The 21447-nt window shown below is 45.4% G+C and overlaps 1 protein-coding gene across 1 annotated transcript in view; it reads right to left on the bottom strand.

The window, feature by feature from the left end:
* Window positions 1-21447, bottom strand: part of LOC310852737 (PC-esterase domain-containing protein 1B-like) — a 390021-nt gene that overhangs the window by 359318 nt on the left and 9256 nt on the right. Inside the window, exons 3-4 of the mRNA XM_083756665.1 lie at window positions 6056-6197; window positions 484-563 (exon numbers count right to left, since the gene is read on the bottom strand). Coding sequence (XP_083612791.1) covers window positions 484-563; window positions 6056-6152 — 177 coding nt within the window. The 5' untranslated portion in view covers window positions 6153-6197. The remainder of the gene's footprint in view (window positions 1-483; window positions 564-6055; window positions 6198-21447) is intronic.

Below are 21447 nucleotides of genomic sequence, written 5' to 3'. Positions count from 1 at the left end.
GTCAGTTCTTGGTATGAGCTTTCGTGTGCATGCACACTTCTTCAGATACACTGAAACAGAAGTTTCCAGACCCTTCTATATAGTGAGAAGGTGGGGAGGGGTATTACTCAGAAGGCTGGTGGGAATACCCCTCCCCACCTTCTCACTATATAGAAGGGTCTGGAAACTTCTGTTTCAGTGTATCTGAAGAAGTGTGCATGCACACGAAAGCTCATACCAAGAACTCACTTAGTTGGTCTTTAAGGTGCTACTGGAAGGAATTTTTTTTGTTTTGACTATGGCAGACCAACACGGCTACCTATCTGTTATTGATCAGGGAATACGGATCCAGTTCTGCCCTGAATTGGGGCAACCAAGCATAAGTTTGCACAATTATTGCTTGTGCAGCAGCTGTGTCCTCGAGACATCTAGGTTTGACCGTTGTGGTCCCTTCCAACTCTAAAATTCTAGGATTCTATGAAAATACTTTAAAGAAAAAACCACCTTTTTCTTCAGCTGATCAACAGTGAGCACCTTGTCGGCCTGCAGGATGGAGATCAGGTCTTTGTATATCGATCGGTAAACTAGAAAGGAAGAAAACATGTCTTGTCGACTAAGGCTGCATACAACCATTTTATTCTAGAATCTATGGAGACCAAATACGAGGTGTGTTTTTTTATGTAGTCCGCACACAATCTAGAGTAGGGGTCAGCAAACTTTTTCAGCAGGGGGCCAGTCAACTGTCCCTCAGACCTTGTCGGGGGCCGGACTATATATTTTTTTGGGGGGGGGTGAACGAATTCCTATGCCCCACAAATAACCCAGAGATGCATTTTAAATAGAAGCACACATTCTACTCATGTAAAAACATACTGATTCCCAGACTGTCTGTGGGCCAGATTTAGAAGGCGATTGGGCCGGATCTGACCCCGGGCTTTACTTTGCCTACCCATGATCTAGAGCTATTGCATATTTTCCCCCTCCAAGAAGCACTTCTGGAGAAACTGGGCTCCTTCCAAAAACGAAACGCCCTTCTGGTGTGAATTCTGCATTACCCTGCAGAATCCATTTGAAAACAGATTGACAAAGATGTAGATTGCAAAGGAAACTTCAGCTGTGTTTCTGCATGTAACCAAAGCGGCATGGAATACCCACAAATGAAGAATGGATGATGAAAACCATGGAATATGCAGAATATGTTAAAACTGGCAGCTCTGATAAGAGACACAAATCTAAAATCTTTCAAGGAGGACTGGAAACTCTCTCTGGTCTACTAAAAAAAATAATTTTCCAAATGCGAAATTTAAGGGGGGGGGGGATAGAATATATTAAGAAACCTACTTAAGAGGGTGAAATAGGACATGATGGAATTTTAAGAAGCAAACGTATGCAATTGTGTTTATAAACATTGAGGATGCATGAACAGGAACTCATTCGAATTATAGAATTATAACTGTTGATAAATGGTGACTCTGAATCTTGAAATAGTGTCATACCTCTTGTTATGTTTGCTTCAGGTTAAATCTTTTCAGGTTGCGTCTCGCGGCAACCCAGAAGTACCGGAAAGGGTTACTTCCGGGTTTCACCGCTCTCGCATGTGCAGAAGCGCAAAATGACTGTCACGGCTATAAAATTGGCTGCTGTTTCTTTAATGCTTAAAAAAGCTGGGTCAGCATGAGTCAGCGGCCTGCACCAGGTTGTATATATAGAGTGAGAAATGTTAGTTTTTGTTTGGGTTGGTTGGTTAGTGAAAGCTGGTAGTGTTGATGTGTACAGTTGGTCAGTCGTTTTTGCAGAAAGTCTTTTAAGAATAAAAGCAGAAAGTACTCTGCAAGGATACGCTTCTCGTGGACTCTTTTATGCCGACAAGGGTCCGAGGACCAGGCTGAGGTGACAAAGGGAGGTCAGAACCTTTTCTTTCTTTTTTTACGAACACTGACAATGACGTCACGTGCATGCGCAGACGCAGCGAATCGCGACCCACGCAGACGTGGGTTGCATTCTGCTCAGGTTGCGAACAGGGCTCCAGAACAGATCCCGTTCGCAACCAGAGGTACCACTGTAAAAGAAAAATAAATGGGGGGAGGATTGTAATACCACTTCCTTTCTCGTTGACCTGTGGCATCATGCAGGCGGGGAACGGTTTGGATAACCTAATGGGCTTTTAAAGTGTCTCAAGCAGGCACAACCACTCTCCTGGAAAGCAGGATCTAGAGTCAACCCAGATTGAAAGGAACATATGGAGCACAAACTGCTCTGGAGTGGGGAGGAAACAAGATTTCTGCACTGCAAAGGGTTTGGGGCAGTGGTTCTCAAAAGGTGCAATGCATCACACTGGTCTGGCAGGAGAGCACAGCAAGTGTCGTGGGAAGATTCAATGGCAAACAAAGAAACATTTAAACATTTCAGTACAGTATGGTATCAAAATAAAAACTTTCTGGGGGTGATATGCAACCAGAAACAATATCCCCACGTCTCTTCAAGGGCACTGGCTACTCTTCTACAGTTCTCCACAACATATTGTTGCAAACAATATGCAAACATATTGTTGCAAATCCCTATTTTCAACCATGATGAAAGATCAGAAAAGAGAAAGGCTTCTTTGTGTCGAGGGGAGTTTGATTGTCTCAAATTAGACCAAGATTACCCAGGGCTGGGACGCGGGTGGAGCTGTGGGTTAAACCACAGAGCCTAGGGCTTGCCGATCAGAAGGTCGCGGTTCGAATCCCTGCAACGGGGTGAGCTCCCGTTTCTCGGTCCCTGCTCCTGTCAACCTAACTGAAAGCATGTCAAAGTGCAAGTAGATAAATAGGTACCGCTCTGGCGGAAAGGTAAACAGCGTTTCCGTGCGCTGCTCTGGTTTGCCAGAAGCGGCTTAGTCCTGCTGGCCACATGACCCGGAAGCTGTACGCCGGCTCCCTTGGCCTATAAAGCGAGATGAGCACTGCAACCCCAGAGTCAGACAGGACTGGACCTAATGGTCAAGGGTCCCTTTACCTTTACCCAGGACTATCTAGCCCAGGGGTAGGCAATCTAAGGCCCATGGGCTGGATGCGGCCCAATCGCCTTCTCAATCCGGCCTGCAGATGGTCCGGGAATCAGCGTGTTTTTACATAAGTAGAATGTGTGCTTTTATTTAAAATGCATCTCTGGGTTATTTGTGGGGCACAAGAATTCATTCATTTTAATATACAGTGGTACCTCGGGTTACATACGCTTCAGGTTACATATGCTTCAGGTTATAGACTCTGCTAACCCAGAAATAGTGCTTCAGGTTAAGAACTTTGCTTCAGATTGAGAACAGAAATCGCACAGCAGCAGCGCAGTGGCAGCAGGAGGTCCAATTAGCTAAAGTGGTGCTTCAGGTTAAGAACAGTTTCAGGTTAAGTACAGACCTCCGGAACGAATTAAGTACTTAACCCGAGGTACCACTGTATATTTTTCTTTCAAAATATAGTCTGGCCCACCACATGGTCCAAGGGACAGTGGAGGGTCCATGGCTGAAAAAGGTTGCTGAGCACTGATCCAGCCCAAGCCCCAGCAATGCAGAAATATGCAGCTGTCCCATACAGAGATCAAACCTGCAACCATGGTGTTATCGGCACCATGCTCTAACCAGCTGAGCTATCCAGGCAGAGAAGCACATTTACAATTTTATATTGGGAATGATTAGTGATCTCACGTAGCTGCATTGTTTAGATAAATAGATGCCGAACAAAGGAAAGATGAGAGGGGGTTGTTTTGGCATCGTTTGGTACAGATGCCCTGTAGCAAGTGAGTGAGTGTTGCACTTCCACGATAAATGCCCACTACAGAGGCAACCGCAATAGGTTTTTCTTGCAAGGACAGACCCACTCTTGACTCCAAATCACGTCTGCACCAGTCCAAGAGGATCCCTTGGGATCATTCATCGGTGCAAAGGGGGCGATGCTAAGTTGAAGGAGGCACAATCACCCACATCTCCCAAAAGATGTGATGGGGATGAATGTCCTGTGTGAGTGTCTGGAGGCGGTTGGAGGATGGATAGCAGCTAATGGATTGAGGTTGAATCCTGACAAGACGGAAGTACCGTTTTTGGGGGAAGAAGAAGAGTTTGGATTTGATATCCCGCTTTATCACTACCCAAAGGAGTCTCAAAGTGGCTAACATTCTCCTTTCCCTTCCTCTCCCACAACAAACACTCTGTGAGGTGAGTGGGGCTGAGAGACTTCAGAGAAGTGTGACTGGCCCAAGGTCACCCAGCAGCTGCATGTGGAGGAGCAGGGAAGCGAACCCGGTTCACCAGATTACGAATCCACCGCGCTTAACCACTACACCACACTGGCTCCCACACCAGATTATGAGACAGGGGGACAGGGGGCGGGCAGGTGTGGGGGACTCCCTAATCCTGAATGGGGTAATTGAGCCCCTGAATGACCAGGTGTGCAGCCTGGGGGTCATTTTGGACTCACAGCTGTCCATGGAGGCGCAGGTCAATTCTGTGTCCAGGGCAGCTATCCACCAGCTCCATCTGGTACGCAGGCTGAGACCCTCCCTGCCCGCAGACTGTCTCAACAGAGTGGTGCATGCTCTGGTTATCTTCCGCTTGGACTACTGCAATGCGCTCTACATGGGGCTACCTTTGAAGGTGACCCGGAAACTACAACTAATCCAGAATGCGACAGGTAGAATGTTGACTGGGAGCAGCCGCCGAGACCATATAACACCGATCTTGAAAGACCTACACTGGCTCCCAGTACATTTCCGAGCACAATTCAAAGTGTTGGTGCTGCCATTTAAAGGCCTAAATGGCCTAGGTCCTGTAGACTTGAAGGAGCGTCTCCGCCCTCACCATTCAGCCCGGACACTGAGGTCCAGCGCCAAGGGCCTTCTGGCAGTTCCCTCATTGCGAGAAGCCAAGTTACAGAAACCAGGCAGAGGGCCTTCTCGGTGGTGGCACCTGCCCTGTGGAACGCCCTCCCACCAGATGTCAAAGAGAAAAACAACTACCTGACATTTCGAAGACATCTGAAGGCAGCCCTGTTTAGGGAAGCCTTTAATGACTGATGTTTTAATGTACAGTGGTACCTCGGGTGAAGTACTTAATTCGTTCCGGAGGTCCGTACTTAACCTGAAACTGTTCTTAACCTGAAGCACCACTTTAGCTAATGGGGCCTCCCTCTGCTGCCGCGCCACTGGAGCACAATTTCTGTTCTCATCCTGAAGCAAAGTTCTTAACCTGAAGCACTATTTCTGGGTTAGAAAATCTGTAACCTGAAGCGTATGTAACCCGAGGTACCACTGTACTGGTGGTGCAATGGTTAAGAGCGGTGGACTCGTAATCTCGTAATCTCGATTCCCTACTCCTCCACATGCAGCTGCTGGGTGACCTTGGGCTAGTCACACTTCTTTGAAGTCTCTCAGCCCCACTCACCTCACAGAGTGTTTGATGTGGGGGAGGAAGGGAAAGGAGAATGTCAGCCGCTTTAAGACTCCTTCGGGTAGTGATAGAGCGGGATATCAAATCCAAACTCTTCTTCTTTTTCTTCTTCTAATCTTTTGTTGGAAGCCACCCAGAGTGGCTGGGGAAACCCAGCCAGATGGGCAGGGTATAATTTATTTTTATTTTTATTATTATTACTACTACTACTATTTTAAAGATCTCTGTTGTTGGGAAGCATTTGCTGGTAGTAACATGCAGAGTGGCAAATGATGGGTTGAATATCCTCAACAACAAAAAAGCTTTAAGGTTTTAGCAAGCAGATGGATTGAGCACGATAAGCAGTTAAGAAGCACATCAGCATTTAACCACATGCTAAGCATGGAGATCTGCAACCCACAGAGTTTCCGCAGATCATGTTTCCAATTTATCAAGATAGAAATATACAGAGAGGCAGTTTGAAAGAGGAAGTGAGGCTGTGCTCCAGAGATGGAGAGGCAGAGAGAGGAGGGAGGGACGTGCCGAAGGACAAGGGCAGAGAATTGTTTCCATACTCCCGGCAAGAGAAAAGGCACCCAGCCTGTGTTTCGAAGGCCAGGAATTGTTGCAGCCGAGGAACAAACCACATCCTAATTGCCACATTGAGAAGATACTCACTGGAATCGCCCATGATCACAACAAACTTGTTGTGGAGCAGCTGCTGGGCTTCTTTCGAGGAGAAACTGTGGGTTTCTACCAAGGGGTGACTTGACATGGTTGCATTCGCGGCGGAACACCTCAACCAGGCCGGCGTTTTCTCCTGCAAAAAGGAGACAAATAAGGACAGGGAAGACAAACAAGGAACCAAAAAACCTCCCGTGCCTTTCGGAAGGCATAAAACTATGAGCCCTGCAGCGAAATGTCTCGGCTTGTGAAATGTCTCGGCTTTCTGTCACCTGTCTGCCACAGGAAGGACCATATTAAAGGGTTTATTACCCCTTTGGGGGTCTCCCCCTCAGGACAACAACAACTGGGACAGGCTCACCACTGGGCAGCCCACTTTCTCTAGCATCCCTGACTTTTCTCCCCACCCAGTAAAAGGTGCACACACTGGAGCAGGTAGATAGACTCTGTAGTGTGTCTCCCACTTGGGTCCCCAGCCGTTGTCAAGAGTACAGCTCCCACCACACCAATGGCTGTATGATGAGAAACTATCTCCTGACTGCCAGGAGACCAGCACAGCTGAACTTTGTTTAGGCTCAGAGACCTTGAGATCAAAAGACTTCCTCTCCCTTCTCAGGCTTGAGTTGTAAATTACTTTGATAGCCTCCTGAACTTTTTCACACCCAATCCACACTCAAGCCCCCAGCTGTGCCAGGATCAGATAACATCTCATCCTGCCTAGAGTCAGGATGTAATTGACTCACACTCCTAAAGACAGGGAGTTTTACAGTGAAAGAGACCAAATACCCATTCCCCAGAAGTCCACAGTTTTAACTCTCCCGCAATGCCTCACTCCTGCGTGAACCAACGTTTTTGACATACCAAGATTTCCCAACTTCGCCACACCGGTGGTCAGGGAAGATGGGAGTTGTAGTCCAACAAAAGCTGGGGAAACCAGAGATTAAGAGACACTGGTCTGGTGAGTCTGCACAAAGCATTAAACAGCCTTCTGCAGACCAGGCGTTCTTTCTTGATAACCCAGCTGATAACCTCTGTTGTTGCTGGCAAAATGTTCCTTCTGACCCTGCCCACTTCTGCACAGTGGCAGCTCACTAACACTGCCCACCCCCAACCAAATGTGGTGGAAGGTTTGAGCAAAGCATTTAGCACCGAAGCTGCAAATCAGCAGGAAGTCAGCTGTTTTGAGCACACTTCCCTTTCTCTATAGAGCAGCTGGTGGCACCTCTGTCTTGGCTGCTGAGATGTTATCCCCAAACCCAGGTCTCACATCTCGGGTTTGTCTGGGGGAGATAAACCACAACCCAAGGTTCAGCTGTAACTCTCGAGTAGGGCTCTGCAATATCAGGCTTTCAACACTGTGATATGCCACCAACTAAACATTGAGATATACTGATATATCACAACGTCTGAGCTGGTGGAGCTGGTTTGGAACTTTGTGACATATCACCAGCTAAACCACTATCATTCTGCCCAGACACTGAGGTCCAGCGCCAAGAGCCTTCTGGCAGTTCCCTCCCTGCGAGATGTGAGGTTATAGTGAACCAGGCAGAGGGCCTTCTCGGTAGTGGTGCCCGCCCTGTGGAATGCCCTCCCAGCAAATGTCAAGGCAATAAGCAACTATTTTACTTTTAAAAGACATCTGAACACCTGTTTAGGGAAGTTTTAAATGTTTGATGCTGTGTTGTTTTTAATATTTGGTTGGAAGCCGCCCAGAGTGGCTGGGGAAACCCAGCCAGATGGGCAGGATATATATATAATATATAAAATAAAATAATATAATATATAAAATTATTATTTTGCAAAGCAAGGCCACCACAGGAAAAAGGAATCCCCTGCTGTCACTGTGATATCAGGTGATTTGATGAGTGGCAAATCAGCAACATGGAGTAGACCTATTGAAATCAACTTAGCAACATTTATTCATTTCATTGGGTCTACTCAGAGTGAAATTTTATTGATTACCACCCAAACTTCCCCTGCCTTCAATGGGTTAGACTCCTTGCAAGGCACACACAGTATGGCAGTCATCATCACCATCATCTTATTTATTCATACTCCGCCAATCTGGCTGGGCTGCCCCAGCCACCCTGGGTGGCTTCCAACACGTAAAAACATAATGACTCTCGGGGTCCCTTCCGATTCTGTGAGTCTAGAGTTGTTGCCGTGGAAGGTTTTGTGGGAAAGACGGTTAAATGACTCCCAAAATCCCCATCACAGCCTCTACCGAAGGCCAGGACAATGACCATTGACACAGGCACCTTACATACACCACAGCAGAGGCTCAGAAAAGCAGTCTATAAAATTGTAGCAATAAGCGGATCCCATGTTTCATACTGTTTCCTCTGCCTATCCAGTACAGAATAAAACAATTGCCAAAATTCACCGGTTTGACTGATTTCCTTGGTTCCAAGGGCTAATGACTCCTCTGGAAGATGGGAATCCATAATCCCTTAAGCAAAATGTCACATACTCCTTCCCCCTTGTTGCAGGAATTTATGTATAGCTTGGGGGGGGGGTTGCCCCTCCAGCAGATATCATGCACATGCAGCCCACTACCAAAATCAGCACAATCACTTTTGTGACTTTTGTGATTTGTCCCCACAAAACACTTCATCACAGTTTCTTCCTATCTATTCAAAGGGCCTCTGATGCACAATACCAAATGTAACAATTCACTGATAAATGTTCCTATGTACTGGTTCACAGGGAAAACTTCAGAAATTCATATAGACATTTGACCACAAACTTGACATGAGCCAACAGTGTGACGCGGCAGCTAAAAAAGCCAATGCAATTCTGGGCTGCATCAATAGGAGTATAGCATCTAGATCAAGGGAAGTAATAGTGCCACTGTATTCTGCTCTGGTCAGACCTCACCTGGAGTACTGTGTCCAGTTCTGGGCACCACAGATCAAGAAGGACACTGACAAACTAGAACGTGTCCAGAGGAGGGCAACCAAAAGGGTCAAAGGCCTGGAAACGATGCCTTATGAGGAACGGCTAAGGGAGCTGGGCATGTTTAGCCTGGAGAAGAGGAGGTTAAGGGGTGATATGATAGCCATGTTCAAATATATAAAAGGATGTCACATAGAGGAGGGAGAAAGGTTGTTTTCTGCTGCTCCAGAGAAGCGGACACGGAGCAATGGATCCAAACTACAAGAAAGAAGATTCCACCTAAACATTAGGAAGAACTTCCTGACAGTAAGAGCTGTTCGACAGTGGAATTTGCTGCCAAGGAGTGTGGTGGAGTCTCCTTCTCTGGAGGTCTTTAAGCAGAGGCTTGACAACCATATGTCAGGAGTGCTCTGATGGTGTTTCCTGCTTGGCAGGGGGTTGGACTCGATGGCCCTTGTGGTCTCTTCCAACTCTATGATTCTATGATTCTATTCTATGAGCTCAGCTCCTCAGCAGCCCCTCTGCCTGGGTGATAATTCCTGGCCTCCTGATACCTGAGTGCCAGACAGGTAGCCATTCCAGAAATAACAAACCCAGATGAAGACAAAAGGGTGTGATTCACTTGGCTGGGAAACAGGGAAATGTAAATATCCCTTTTGTTACACTTGATGGGTGTTTGGTGGAGGGCAAGGAGAACCATGGGGCAGGGTCCAGGATGCTCAGATTACTGTCACCAGACCTCCCTTTCCATAATGTAAGCATGATGTATTAGTAATGTAGTTTGGGGGGTGTAACATGGGGATTGGGACGCAGGTGGCGCTGTGGGTTAAAGCCTCAGCGCCTAGGACTTGCCGATCGAAAGGTCGGCGGTTCGAATCCCTGCGGCGGGGTGTGCTCCCGCTGCTCGGTCCCAGCGCCTGCCAACCTAGCAGTTCGAAAGCACCTCCGGGTGCAAGTAGATAAATAGGGACCGCTTACCAGCGGGAAGGTAAACGGCATTTCCGTGTGCGGCTCTGGCTCGCCAGAGCAGCGATGTCACACTGGCCACGTGACCCGGAAGTGTCTCCGGACAGCGCTGGCCCCTGGCCTCTTGAGTGAGATGGGCGCACAACCCCAGAGTCTGGCAAGACTGGCCCGTACGGGCAGGGGTACCTTTACCTTTTTAACATGGGGATTAGCAGCTAATAAAAGTTTGGGGGCTCTTTTGTTCGGGGGGGGGGGCGGGCTTCCATCTTGTTCCACCTGGTGGCAGGTGGGAGTCTTGTCGCAACAGTCTTCAATAAAGACAAAGCCTACTGGCTGCTCTTTTGCTCTGGTATTCCTGGCTGGTGTCCTTGTTTTTTGTCCAAGGGAGCCCTCAGATTTCTCCGTTAACACCCTCCATAAGGTGTGAACTTAGCCACACAATGGGAAGCAGGAGGCCATCAAGGGGAGCACATACCCCAGCAGAAACCCATCAGGATGGTGGATTGAATCCTGATACTTCCAAAGGTGATGGACAGGAAAGCCTTACAGCTAGGGGCATGTGTAAATATTTTTATTGTTCCTTGGGGAAGAGCAACTGGGGTTATTGACAGAGGTCGGTGATGGGCTCATGTTTCTACATGCCAAACACTCCTACTGTTATGTACTGAAGTTCTCACCCTGGGCCAGCAGGGGGATACTGTAGATAGTTTTCACTCAGGTCCACATATGCAAATAAGGGATCGAAAGTGATGTTCAGTGATTGGATAGTTACAGAAAATGTTTACTGTTGCGTTGTACTGGAGCTCTATATAAGCAGGCTGGTTGAACCCTTCAGTTCAGTTCTGTTCTGGCCTGTGAATAAACAAGAGCTGTTTGAAGAATCACTGTGTTGTCTGATATGTTCACCCACAACTTAACACCTACTTTTTGACATATTTGTGATCAATGATGCTGTTGAAAAACGTATTATGGGAAATGGGGAGAGGTCTTAAAAGTGCTCAGGTTCCTACTCTTTGTGTATTTGAACCTTGTTGCAACAAAGATCAGGTCTACTGACCACTGTCTGCTTCTTCAACTTGCCTGCAGAATCCTCCTTTTGCTGACCAGAGAGACCCGCGGGGAGTACCACGCCGACAGAGTCCACTAGAAATGCAGAGTCCACTATCAGAGTCCACTAGAAATGCAGGAAGAGTAATAGCATTGCACAGGAATGTACAGAGCAGGAGGGTGTGTGCATCAGCTGAAAGGCCCCAGAATGTAAATGACAAACTCTGTATCGCCTCTACGCAAAATTTGAATATATACAAATATAGACAAGACACACACACACATTTTTGCAGTAACCAGCTGCTAACAGCATTTTCAGTTTTGCTAATCTTTCCAACTCTACAGCTCGATGGGACACGACAAGGCTGCCCAATTTCCCCTCTGCTTTTTATTTCAGTCCTGGAGGTCTTGCTGAACATGATTAGAAGGGACCAACAGATTCAAGGTATACAGGTCGGAGCCAAACATTACAAATTGAAAGCCTATGCAGATGACCTAGTTTTGACACTACAGGAGCCAATCCCTAGTACTAGAAGAGCTTTGGAAATAATACAAGAATTTGGTCAGGTGGCAGGGTTTAAACTTAATAAATTAAAAACTACGGTTCTGGAAAAAAACTTGACACCAATAGAGAAGGAAAGGTTTCAGGGAGAAACAGGTCTAATAGTAACGAAAAAAGTAAAATACCTAGGGGTGAACATGACTTCGAAGAATGCTAACTTATTTAAAGACAATTATGAAAAGTGTTGGTCTGAAGTGAAAAAAGATCTTGAAATTTGGACAAACCTAAGGCTTTCCTTACTGGGTAGAATTGCAGTTATTAAAATGAATGTATTGCCAAAATTGTTGTTTTTGTTTCAAACCTTACAAATAATTGACAAGATGGACTGTTTCAAGAAGTGGCAAAAAGAAATTTCTAGATTTGTCTGGCAGGGCAAAAAGCCCAGAATTAAATATAAAATTCTTACTGATGCAAAGGATAGAGGGGGGTTTGCCCTGCCGGACTTTACACTATATTACGAGGCGGCAGCCTTTTGCTGGTTAAAGGAATGGCTACTTCTTGAGAATACAGACATTCTTGATTTGGAAGGACATGATAATGTTTTTGGATGGCATGCATACTTATGGTATGGTAAGGAGAAAGCTCATAAGGCGTTTAAAAACCATATTGTCAGAAAAGCATTGTTCAATGTCTGGGTCAGATATAAAGATTTTTTGCAGAAAAAAACCCCAAGGTGGCTTTCACCAATGGAAGCTAAGGCCTTGAAAAAACTTAATATGAGATCGAACTGGCCAAAATATTGGGAAATTTTGGAACAAGATGGGGACAAACTGAAATTGCAGAGTTATGAGAAACTTAAAGATAAGGTGCAGGATTGGTTACACTATTTCCAAGTAAGAGAGGCCTATAATTCGGACAGGAAAATTGGCTTCCAGGTGGAAAAATCGAAGTTGGAAACAGAATTGTTAGAACCTAGTGCTAAGATACTGTCGAGAATGTATAACCTGCTGTTGAAATGGAATACTGAGGATGAAACGGTTAAATCTGCTATGATAAAATGGGCACAAGATATTGGTCATAACATCATGTTTGCTGACTGGGAACGGTTGTGGACCACCGGTATGAAATTTACGGCATGTAATGCCTTAAGAGAAAATATTATGAAAATGATTTACAGGTGGTACATGACCCCAGTCAAGCTAGCAAAAACTTACCACTTGCCCGATAATAAATGTTGGAAATGTAAAGAAACGGAAGGAACATTCTTTCACCTTTGGTGGGCCTGCCCAAGGATTAAGGCTTTCTGGGAAATGATTTATAATGAACTGAAAAAAGTATTTAGGTATACTTTCCTGAAGAAACCAGAGGCCTTTCTCCTGGGCATGGTCGGCCAACTGGTGCCAAAGAAGGATAGAACCTTTTTTATGTATGCCACAGCAGCAGCAAGAATACTCATCGCAAAGCACTGGAAGACACAAGACTTACCCACCCTGGAAGAATGGCAGATGCAAGTCATAGACTATATGGAACTGGCAGAAATGACTGGCAGAATCCGAGATCAAGGAGAAGAGCAGGTGGAAGAGGACTGGAAGAAGTTTAAAGTTTATCTACAAAAACATTGTAAAATTTATGAATGTTAAGGGCATTGTAAATGAAGTGAAGGGGTTCTGGTGATTAAGATAAATAAGAGTATAGAGGTAAAGATAAAAAATGAATTTGAATAATATGATAATTGCTGAACTAATTTTAAATTGGAATACATGAAAGGAAAGCGGGTGGAAGCAAGGAAAATAAGATCTGGAAGGTTATTAATTCGAAATAGACTTTGTTTTTAATCTTGAATTGTCTTTGTTATGTTTTTTATTGTCGTTTTTGTGTGTGTGTGTCTTTTGTTGGTATTTTTTGTTGTATGCGTTTGTTGGTTTTTTGTGATTTGGGTTGTTTTTACTGTTGTTAATTTTTGTGAAACTTAATAAAATATCATTTTTTTAAAAAAAATCTACAGCTCGATGAACTCTTGACTGAACTGAATCAAAGCTGGCTGATCTATTTTGAGTCCAGTAATTTCATATAACTTTCAGGTCGCCAGCAGGGTGGGGAGGGAGACTAAATGCTCAAGTTATTGAAAGTTAACCACACAAAGGAATCTGATTACCTGAATTGCTTCCCCCAGGCCACAGCCCGTAACAAATGGTACGTTAATTCAGATGTCAAAATACTTAAGGTCCAAATACATATACAAACGCCTCTTTGCACTAAAAGGTACAAACGATAAAAAGTGTGCTCAGCTTAGAATGCAACTGTGTTGTTTTAACAAAACAAAAAAAAATTCCTTCCAGTAGCACCTTAAAGACCAACTAAGTTAGTTCTTGGTATGAGCTTTCGTGTGCATGCACACTTCTTCAGATACGGATTAGCGCTATTAGCGGTTTAGTGGCTTTTAGTGATCAGCTGTTAAGCGGCTTATCAGCGGATCAGATGTTAAGCGGCTTAGTGGCTTAGGAAAAGGGGGGGAAGGGGGGAAAGGGGGGGGGAAACTGCAGGAACTCGCAAGACATTTTCGTCTTGCGAAGCAAGCCCATAGGGAAATTCGTTTTGCGAAGCACCTCCAAAACGGAAAACCCTTTCGTCTAGCGGGTTTTCCGTCTTGCGAGGCGTTCGTCTTGTGGGGCACCACTGTAATAATATTTATTATTTATACCCGACCCATCTGGCTGGGTTTTCCCAGCCACTCTGGTCGGCTTCCAACAAGACACTAAAATACAATAACCTATTAAACATTAAAAGCTTCCCTAAACAGGGCTACCTTCAGATGTCTTCTCAAAGTTTGGTAGTTGTTCTCTTTGACATCTGGTGGGAGGGCGTTCCACAGGACGGGCGCCACTACCAAGAAGGTCCTCTGCCTGGTTCCCTGTAACTTGGCTTCTCGCAACGAGGGAACTGCCAGAAGGCCCTCGGAGCTAGACCTCAGTGTCTGGGCTGAACGATCGAGGTGGAGACGCTCCTTCAGGTATACTGGGCCGAGGCCATTTAGGGCTTTCAAGGTCAGCACCAATATTTGAATTGTGCTCAGAAACGTACTGGGAGCCAATGTAGGTCTTTCAAGACTGGGGTTATGTGGTCTCGGCAGCCGCTCCCAGTCACCAGTCTGGCTGCCACATTCTGGATTAGTTGTAGTTTCCGGGTCACCTTCAAAGGTAGCCCCACGTAGAGCGCATGGCAGTATAAATTTATTATTTATACCCCGCCCATCTGGCTGGGCTTCCCCAGCCACTCTGGGCATCTTCCAACAAAATATTAAAATACAGTAATGCATCAAACATTAAACGCTTCCCTAAACAGGCCCCCAAAAGATGGCCATGCAAACAGAGGACAATTTCAGGCATGACAAGATGCACTCGCTGAAATCTCCTCTTCTATACAACCATTAAAAAGGTCCAGTGGTCCCATCCACTTTTGCAGTCGGGTACCACACATATCAGGGGGACGCAGGTGGCGCTGTGGGTTAAAGCCTCAGCGCCTAGGACTTGCCGATTGAAAGGTCGGCGGTTCGAATCCCTGCGGCGGGGTGCGCTCCCGCTGCTCGGTCCCAGCGCCTGCCAACCTAGCAGTTCGAAAGCACCTCCGGGTGCAAGTAGATAAATAGGGACCGCTTACCAGCAGGAAAGTAAACGGCGTTTCCGTGTGCAGCTCTGGCTCGCCAGATGCAGCTTTGTCACGCTGGCCACGTGACCCGGAAGTGTCTCCGGACAGCGCTGGCCCCTGGCCTCTTAAGTGAGATGGGCGCACAACCCCAGAGTCTGTCAAGACTGGCCCGTACGGGCAGGGGTACCTTTACCTTTACCTTTACCACACATATCCCACTTTCCCCAAGAAACAACCAAAGCATCCCCCCCCCAATAATTCTAAGGTATCAAAACCCAAAAATGTTCATAAATACACAAGAGTGGGCGCACACACATGGGTACATAAACCATATTCTGACCCTGAGATGGAAAGAAGATAAAGTCCCTACCAGAGAAGAATGGCAAATTGAATTATTGGACTATGCTGAAATGGCAAAACTGACCAGAAGACCAAAACTTCAATAAGGAATAGGAGAAATTTATCATTTATCTTGGAGACCAACTGTAAACAGATGGAATTTTTTTGATTAGAGTAGCCTCTGCTTTTAATTTTGCAGTCTCCTTACCTTACTTAGTGAATCGTGCAAACCACTTTTCTGAACAGTGCTTTTGGTAGGGCAGGGGGCACTGAAGATGAGTTTATTGCAACCGAAGGGAACCGCTGGGCTTTGTAGTGTTTTCATGTCTGTTTGGACAAGATACCAGAGTTTGCACTTTTTAAAAACCCGCAGGACCCTGGGCACCTATCCAGCCCAACAGCAGCCTGTCTGCCATGAAATTAAGCCCTGGGCAAGCCCAGACTTGTCTGGTGGGTGTCTGTATCCCTAGATCACCTTAAACAATTATTATTTTTTTATACTGCAAGTATTTCCAGAGAGTTTCCACTCTCAGTGCCCTTCCCAATATAATCCCCAGTCCAGATTTTGAATCAGTGTCCCCAACGTGGCACCTGGAATATTGGCTAATCAGGTTATTACTCACCAATGTGAAATTAAATCCCTGCTAAGAATTTCCCCATGCAAATTTTCCTGATTGCATTTTTTTAGAGGGAGGGCTGTTTTAAGCCCCCAGCCACAACTGGAATTTATCCCTGTCCAGCAGAAGCACAGGATGTCTTTTATTACTTACTTATTCCTAAAACAAATATTTATGTACCGCTGTATCATAAAGATACATCGCAGCAGTTTGCAACAATAAATAAATACAAAATCAAAAAAGTTAGCAAAAAAAGTTAAAAGCAGAAATAAATTAAGAATGAAGATCAATAGACAACGGTGGGGGATGATGTATTCATACTTTCCGACCAGGGTTTCCCAAACTTGGGTCTCCAGCTGTTGTGGACTACAATTCCCATCATCCCTGACACTTGGTCCTGCTAGCTGAGGATGGTGGGAGTTGTAGTCCAAAAACAGCTGGAGACGCAAGTTTGGGATGTTTAATCCATACAAACACCTTAACAGCAAATAAGCTATTCCAGCAGAAGTCCTGCTTGCAGGTGTGATAGGAATTTTGAGGTTTAAAGGTAAAGGTAAAGGGACCCCTGACCATTAGGTCCAGTCATGACCGACTCTGGGGTTGCGATGCTCATCTCGCTTTATTGATCGAGGGAGCCAGTGTACAGCTTCCGGGTCATGTGGCCAGCATGACTAAGCCGCTTCTGGCAAACCAGAGCAGCGCACGGAAACGCCGTTTACCTTCCCACCAGAGCGGTACCTATTAATCTACTTGCACTTTGACGTGCTTTCAAACTGCTAGGTTGGCAGGAGCAGGGGCCGAGCAACGGGAGCTCACCCTGTTGCGGGGATTCGAACTGCCGAATTCTGATCAGCAAGTCCTAGGCTCTGTGGCTTAACCCACAGCACCACCCGCGTCCCTTTTGAGGTCTTAGATATATGTTAAATGTTCATAAGTGTACCAACCAGGCACGTACATAGATCAGCACAGGAAGACCGACCTGGAACCATTTTTAAACTGTCCCAAACTGACCAAATGATTTCTCTGCAAGGTCAAAGGAAAATGGAAAAGCCTCCCGATTCATTGTCTTTTCCTTCACAAATCCTGTCTGTGTTTGAATAGGGTGAGCCTGTGATCTGGCTCAGGAACTAAGTATTTATCATTACTAAGTATTTATCATTACAAAAGACTGGCCAGGCTCCTTAGGGTATCCAATCAAGCAAGCAAGCAAGCAATGCTTTTGAATTATGGTGCTGGAGAAAATTATGGTGCTCTTGAGAGTCCCATGGACTGCAAGAAGATCAAACCTCTCCAATCTGAAGGAAATCAGCCCTGAGTGCTCACTGGAAGGACAGATCCTGAAGCTGAGGCTGCAAGGCTTTGGCCACCTCATGAGAAGAGAAGACTCCCTGGAAAAGACCCTGATGTTGGGAAAGATGGAGGGCACAAGGAGAAGGGGACGGCAGAGGACCAGATGGTGGGACAGTGTCTTCGAAGCTACCAGCATGAGTTTGACTAAACTGCAGGAAGCAGTGGAAGACAGGAGTGCCTGGTGTGCTCTGGTCCAGGGGGTCACGAAGATTCAGACAAGACTAAACAACAACAAAGCAGGCAATCCAATCAAGTGACCATTAAACAAGTAACCTGGCAGACAGGAGGTAAACAAACCACTCAGATTTCTGCTTTAAACCACCTTTTCTGTGATGTAGGTATGATGTATGGAGGGGTGGTCTTGAACTCCAGCACAGGGAATTTAAATTGTCTATATAAGGCCTTGTGCGCCATTGTTCTGGGTTCCTCCTCCTTTCCTGCCTGTGAGGGGAGCACCCTGTTGCAACAGATCAATAAAGATCAGGCTTACTAGCTGCTTTGCTTCTCAATATTCTCTGGTTGGCCTCTGTTATTTTCTCCTACCAACAGGGAACCTACGTAAAGACTCTATATGGGCTCTTGGATACCCCATAAGGGGGGAAAGGCAGATTTTGTTTACAACATAGGCTTCCTTGAGGCACCTGTTTGGGTACTGTTTGGGTACTGTGAGAATAGGATGCTGGACATGATCAAGCGGCAAGCCTCCCCTTCATGACCAGGAATCCATCCGGTTTGGTATTTTGCTTCCACCAGCGACTGGCAGTTTCCAGGGAGCCTTCAATGCAAGACAGGAACGCAGCAGCCCTCTTCCTGTTGTCCGCAACACCTGATATTCAGATTGTGAACAGAATGTCAATAAACTCCTTTTATACTTTTATAGAAGACTGTGTTGTGTCTTATCTTTTATGAGAGAATAAGGGGGAAATACCAGAACAGTTATAGAGGCTTTAGCGAGCCTGAGCAAACGCATCCGCTGCAAGTTTAAAAGGAGGAATGTTACTCTGCTAAATTGTGAACTTGTTAACACAAGTTGGAAAGGCTATAATCAGACAATATATCCTCTCCTGCATCCCTGAACATTCCCACATGTAACACCCCACGATCGCATGATTGGAAGACGTAAAGGGCACAGTCCAAAATGTATCTGACTGGTTTTGCATATTGTGCTAATAAAAAGAGCCTCCGCAGAGCTAGCTGGCAACTTGCTTGTGCACATCTCACCTGCATTACCAACTCCTGCCTCATGTCCTTCACTTCACGTTCCACCTGAACGTACAACCTCTAGGTTGTGTGTGGGGGGGTGTGAATTAGATCCAGCCAACAGGCCAGATCCTGGGTTCCTCCAAATCCAGCCCACCTGCCGATCACGTGACGACAGGTGACTGAAAGCCCCATTACCAGAAGGATAAGTGATGCAAGGAGGGAGCTGCAGACCAAGATAGGAAGAGCAGTGGTAAGGGAACAGCTAGGCTGCTTAAATTACCATATTTTTTGCTCTATAAGACTCACTTTTTTCCTCCTAAAAAGTAATGGGAAATGTATGTGCATCTTATGGAGCGAATGCAGGCTGCGCAGCTATCCCGGAAGCCAGAACCGCAAGAGGGATTGCTGCTTTCACTGCACAGCAACCCCTCTTGCTGTTCTGGCTTCAAAATATTTTTTTTCTTGTTTTCCTCCTCCAAAACTAGGTGTGTCTTGTGGTCTGGTGCGTCTTATAGAGCGATAAATATGGTAATTCAAATCTCCAAGGCCTGGTGAGCTGCACCCAAGGGTACTAAAGGAGCTTGCGGATGTAATCTCAGAGCCTTTTTGTATGATCTTTGAGAATTTTTGGATAACATGGGAGGTCCCTGCAGACTGGAGGTGGGGAAGTTTTGTGCCTGTGGTAACTACTGACCAGTGAGCTTGACATCAATACCAGGAAAGGTCCTAGAACAGATAATTCAACAGGCAGCCTGTGAGCACTTAGAAAAGGATGCTGTGATTACGAAGACCCAGCATGGGTTTCTCACAGGTCATGAATCTCATTCCTTTTCTTTTGATGAAGTTTCAAGCTGGTGAATCAGGGGAATGCTGTGGACATAGTGTATCTTGATTTCAGTAAGGCTTTTGACAAAGTCCCCCACAATATACTCGCGAGGAAGCTGGTAAAATGTGGGCTGAAGAAGCTAACTGCTGGGTGGATTTGTAGTTTGCTGAGTGATCAAGCTCAGGGAGTGCTTATTAATGGTTCTTTGTCATCCTGGGGAAAAGTGACAAGTCAGGTGCCGCAGGGGTCTGTCCTGGGCTTGGATGAAGGACTAAGTATTATGAGGAACGATTTAAGGAGCTGGGAATGTTTAGCTTGGAAAAGAGGAGACTGAGAGGAGACAAGATAGCCATTTTCAGATATCGGAAGGGCTGCCACATGCCAGAAACTTCAAACTCTGCAATTCTATGATCCAACCTGAAGTTGAAACAAAGGGATCGAAGGTCGCTCAGCCAATCGAACAGACATGAAGTCAGTGCCAATCAGCAGACAGACAGTAAATGCTAACCTTTTTAATTTTTTAAAAAATACTAATGATTTTTATTAGTTTTATTTAAGCCTCTTATTGGTCATTTTGTTGTTTAGTCTTTCTTTGTGAACCACTCTGCGGGTTGATTTTTTTCTTACAACCAAGCACTGTGTGCCTTTTATGAAATAAATACTACAGTGGTACCTTGATTCTCAAACTTAAGTCGTTCTAGAAGCCTGTTCCAAAACCAAGGCGCGCTTTCCCATAGAAAGTAATGCAAAATGGATTGATCCATTCGAGACTTCTAATAACAACCCCCAAAACAGCAAATTAACATGAATTTTACTATCTAACGAGACCACTGAGCCATAAAATGAAAGCAATAAACAATGTACTGCAGTCACACAATCAATCAATCAGTAGCTGAACTGGGTTCCACACAGTCACAAAAACAAAACAAAAAAGAGCCGCAAAAACAAAAACGCAAAATAAATTGCAAAAACAGACCTCAGCGTAACACTCAAAACAGAAGTGTGGTACTCAAATTGGAAGTGTAAGACGCAAAATGGAGAACGTTCGGAAGTTGTTTGAATACCAAGGCGTTTGAGAACCAAGGTACCACTATACTGTTTCAAACATATTAAGCCACCCTTAGCTTAGTGATTGCATGCTAATCAGCAGTGCCAGAATGTTTTCCACAACAAGTATCACTTCTTTGACCACCTTGTTTTTGTTGATAAAACATTTAATAAAATTAATATCATAAATGTATTTTTGTTCTCCCTGTTCAATTTAGCTGTTGGCTAACTAAAGCACATGTATATTTGCCATCTCTGAAATAATATACACTATTTGAAACACTATTTGAATGTGGCACTCAAAACGGAGCACGTTCCACTTCCAAAAAAAGTTCGCAAACCGGAACACTTACTTCTGAGTTTGCCATGTTTGGGTTCCAAGTTATTTGAGTACCAAGGTGTTTGAGAACCAAAGTACCGCTGTATTTATGGTATTGGAAACACACCATAAAATGGATTGTAATTCCAAGAGGCGTAGCTGGCCTGGCACAGTAAATTCTTCCTGCCGCTATTAAATGTGGGTTGTTAGAGAAGCAGACCCCCACCTCTCTCTCTCAGGCCTGACAGTTGTTTATATTTGCTAGGTTCAAATTCCTAACAGGAGCTCCTCATACCTGCTGCATTCCAGAGGCATAACACAGCTGTGAATTATTGGCAGGACTGCAGAGTTAAAAGTATTGTTGGCACGCAGCCCAGACCACAAGACCTGAATGCAGCGATTCTTCAACTTGGGTCCCAAGCTGTAGTTAAACTACAGCTCCCATCATCCCTAGCTAGCAGGTCGGGGATGATGGGAGTTGTAGTCCAACAACAGCTGGGGACCCAAACTGGAGAAACACTGTCTTAGTTATTAATTTGCCAATTGGTTTTAGCAACCACCTCATGCATGTAAACCCCTAGAATTTGAACCCGAGTTTGGGGCTTCAACGCAGATTGGGAGCGGCATTGG

This window comes from Podarcis gaigeae (assembly GCF_964106915.1).
Source record: "Podarcis gaigeae genome assembly, chromosome: 9".
Classification (NCBI taxonomy): domain Eukaryota; kingdom Metazoa; phylum Chordata; class Lepidosauria; order Squamata; family Lacertidae; genus Podarcis; species Podarcis gaigeae.
The sequence above is the reverse complement of the archived record's forward strand: the minus strand, read 5'-3'. Positions and strand labels throughout refer to the sequence as shown.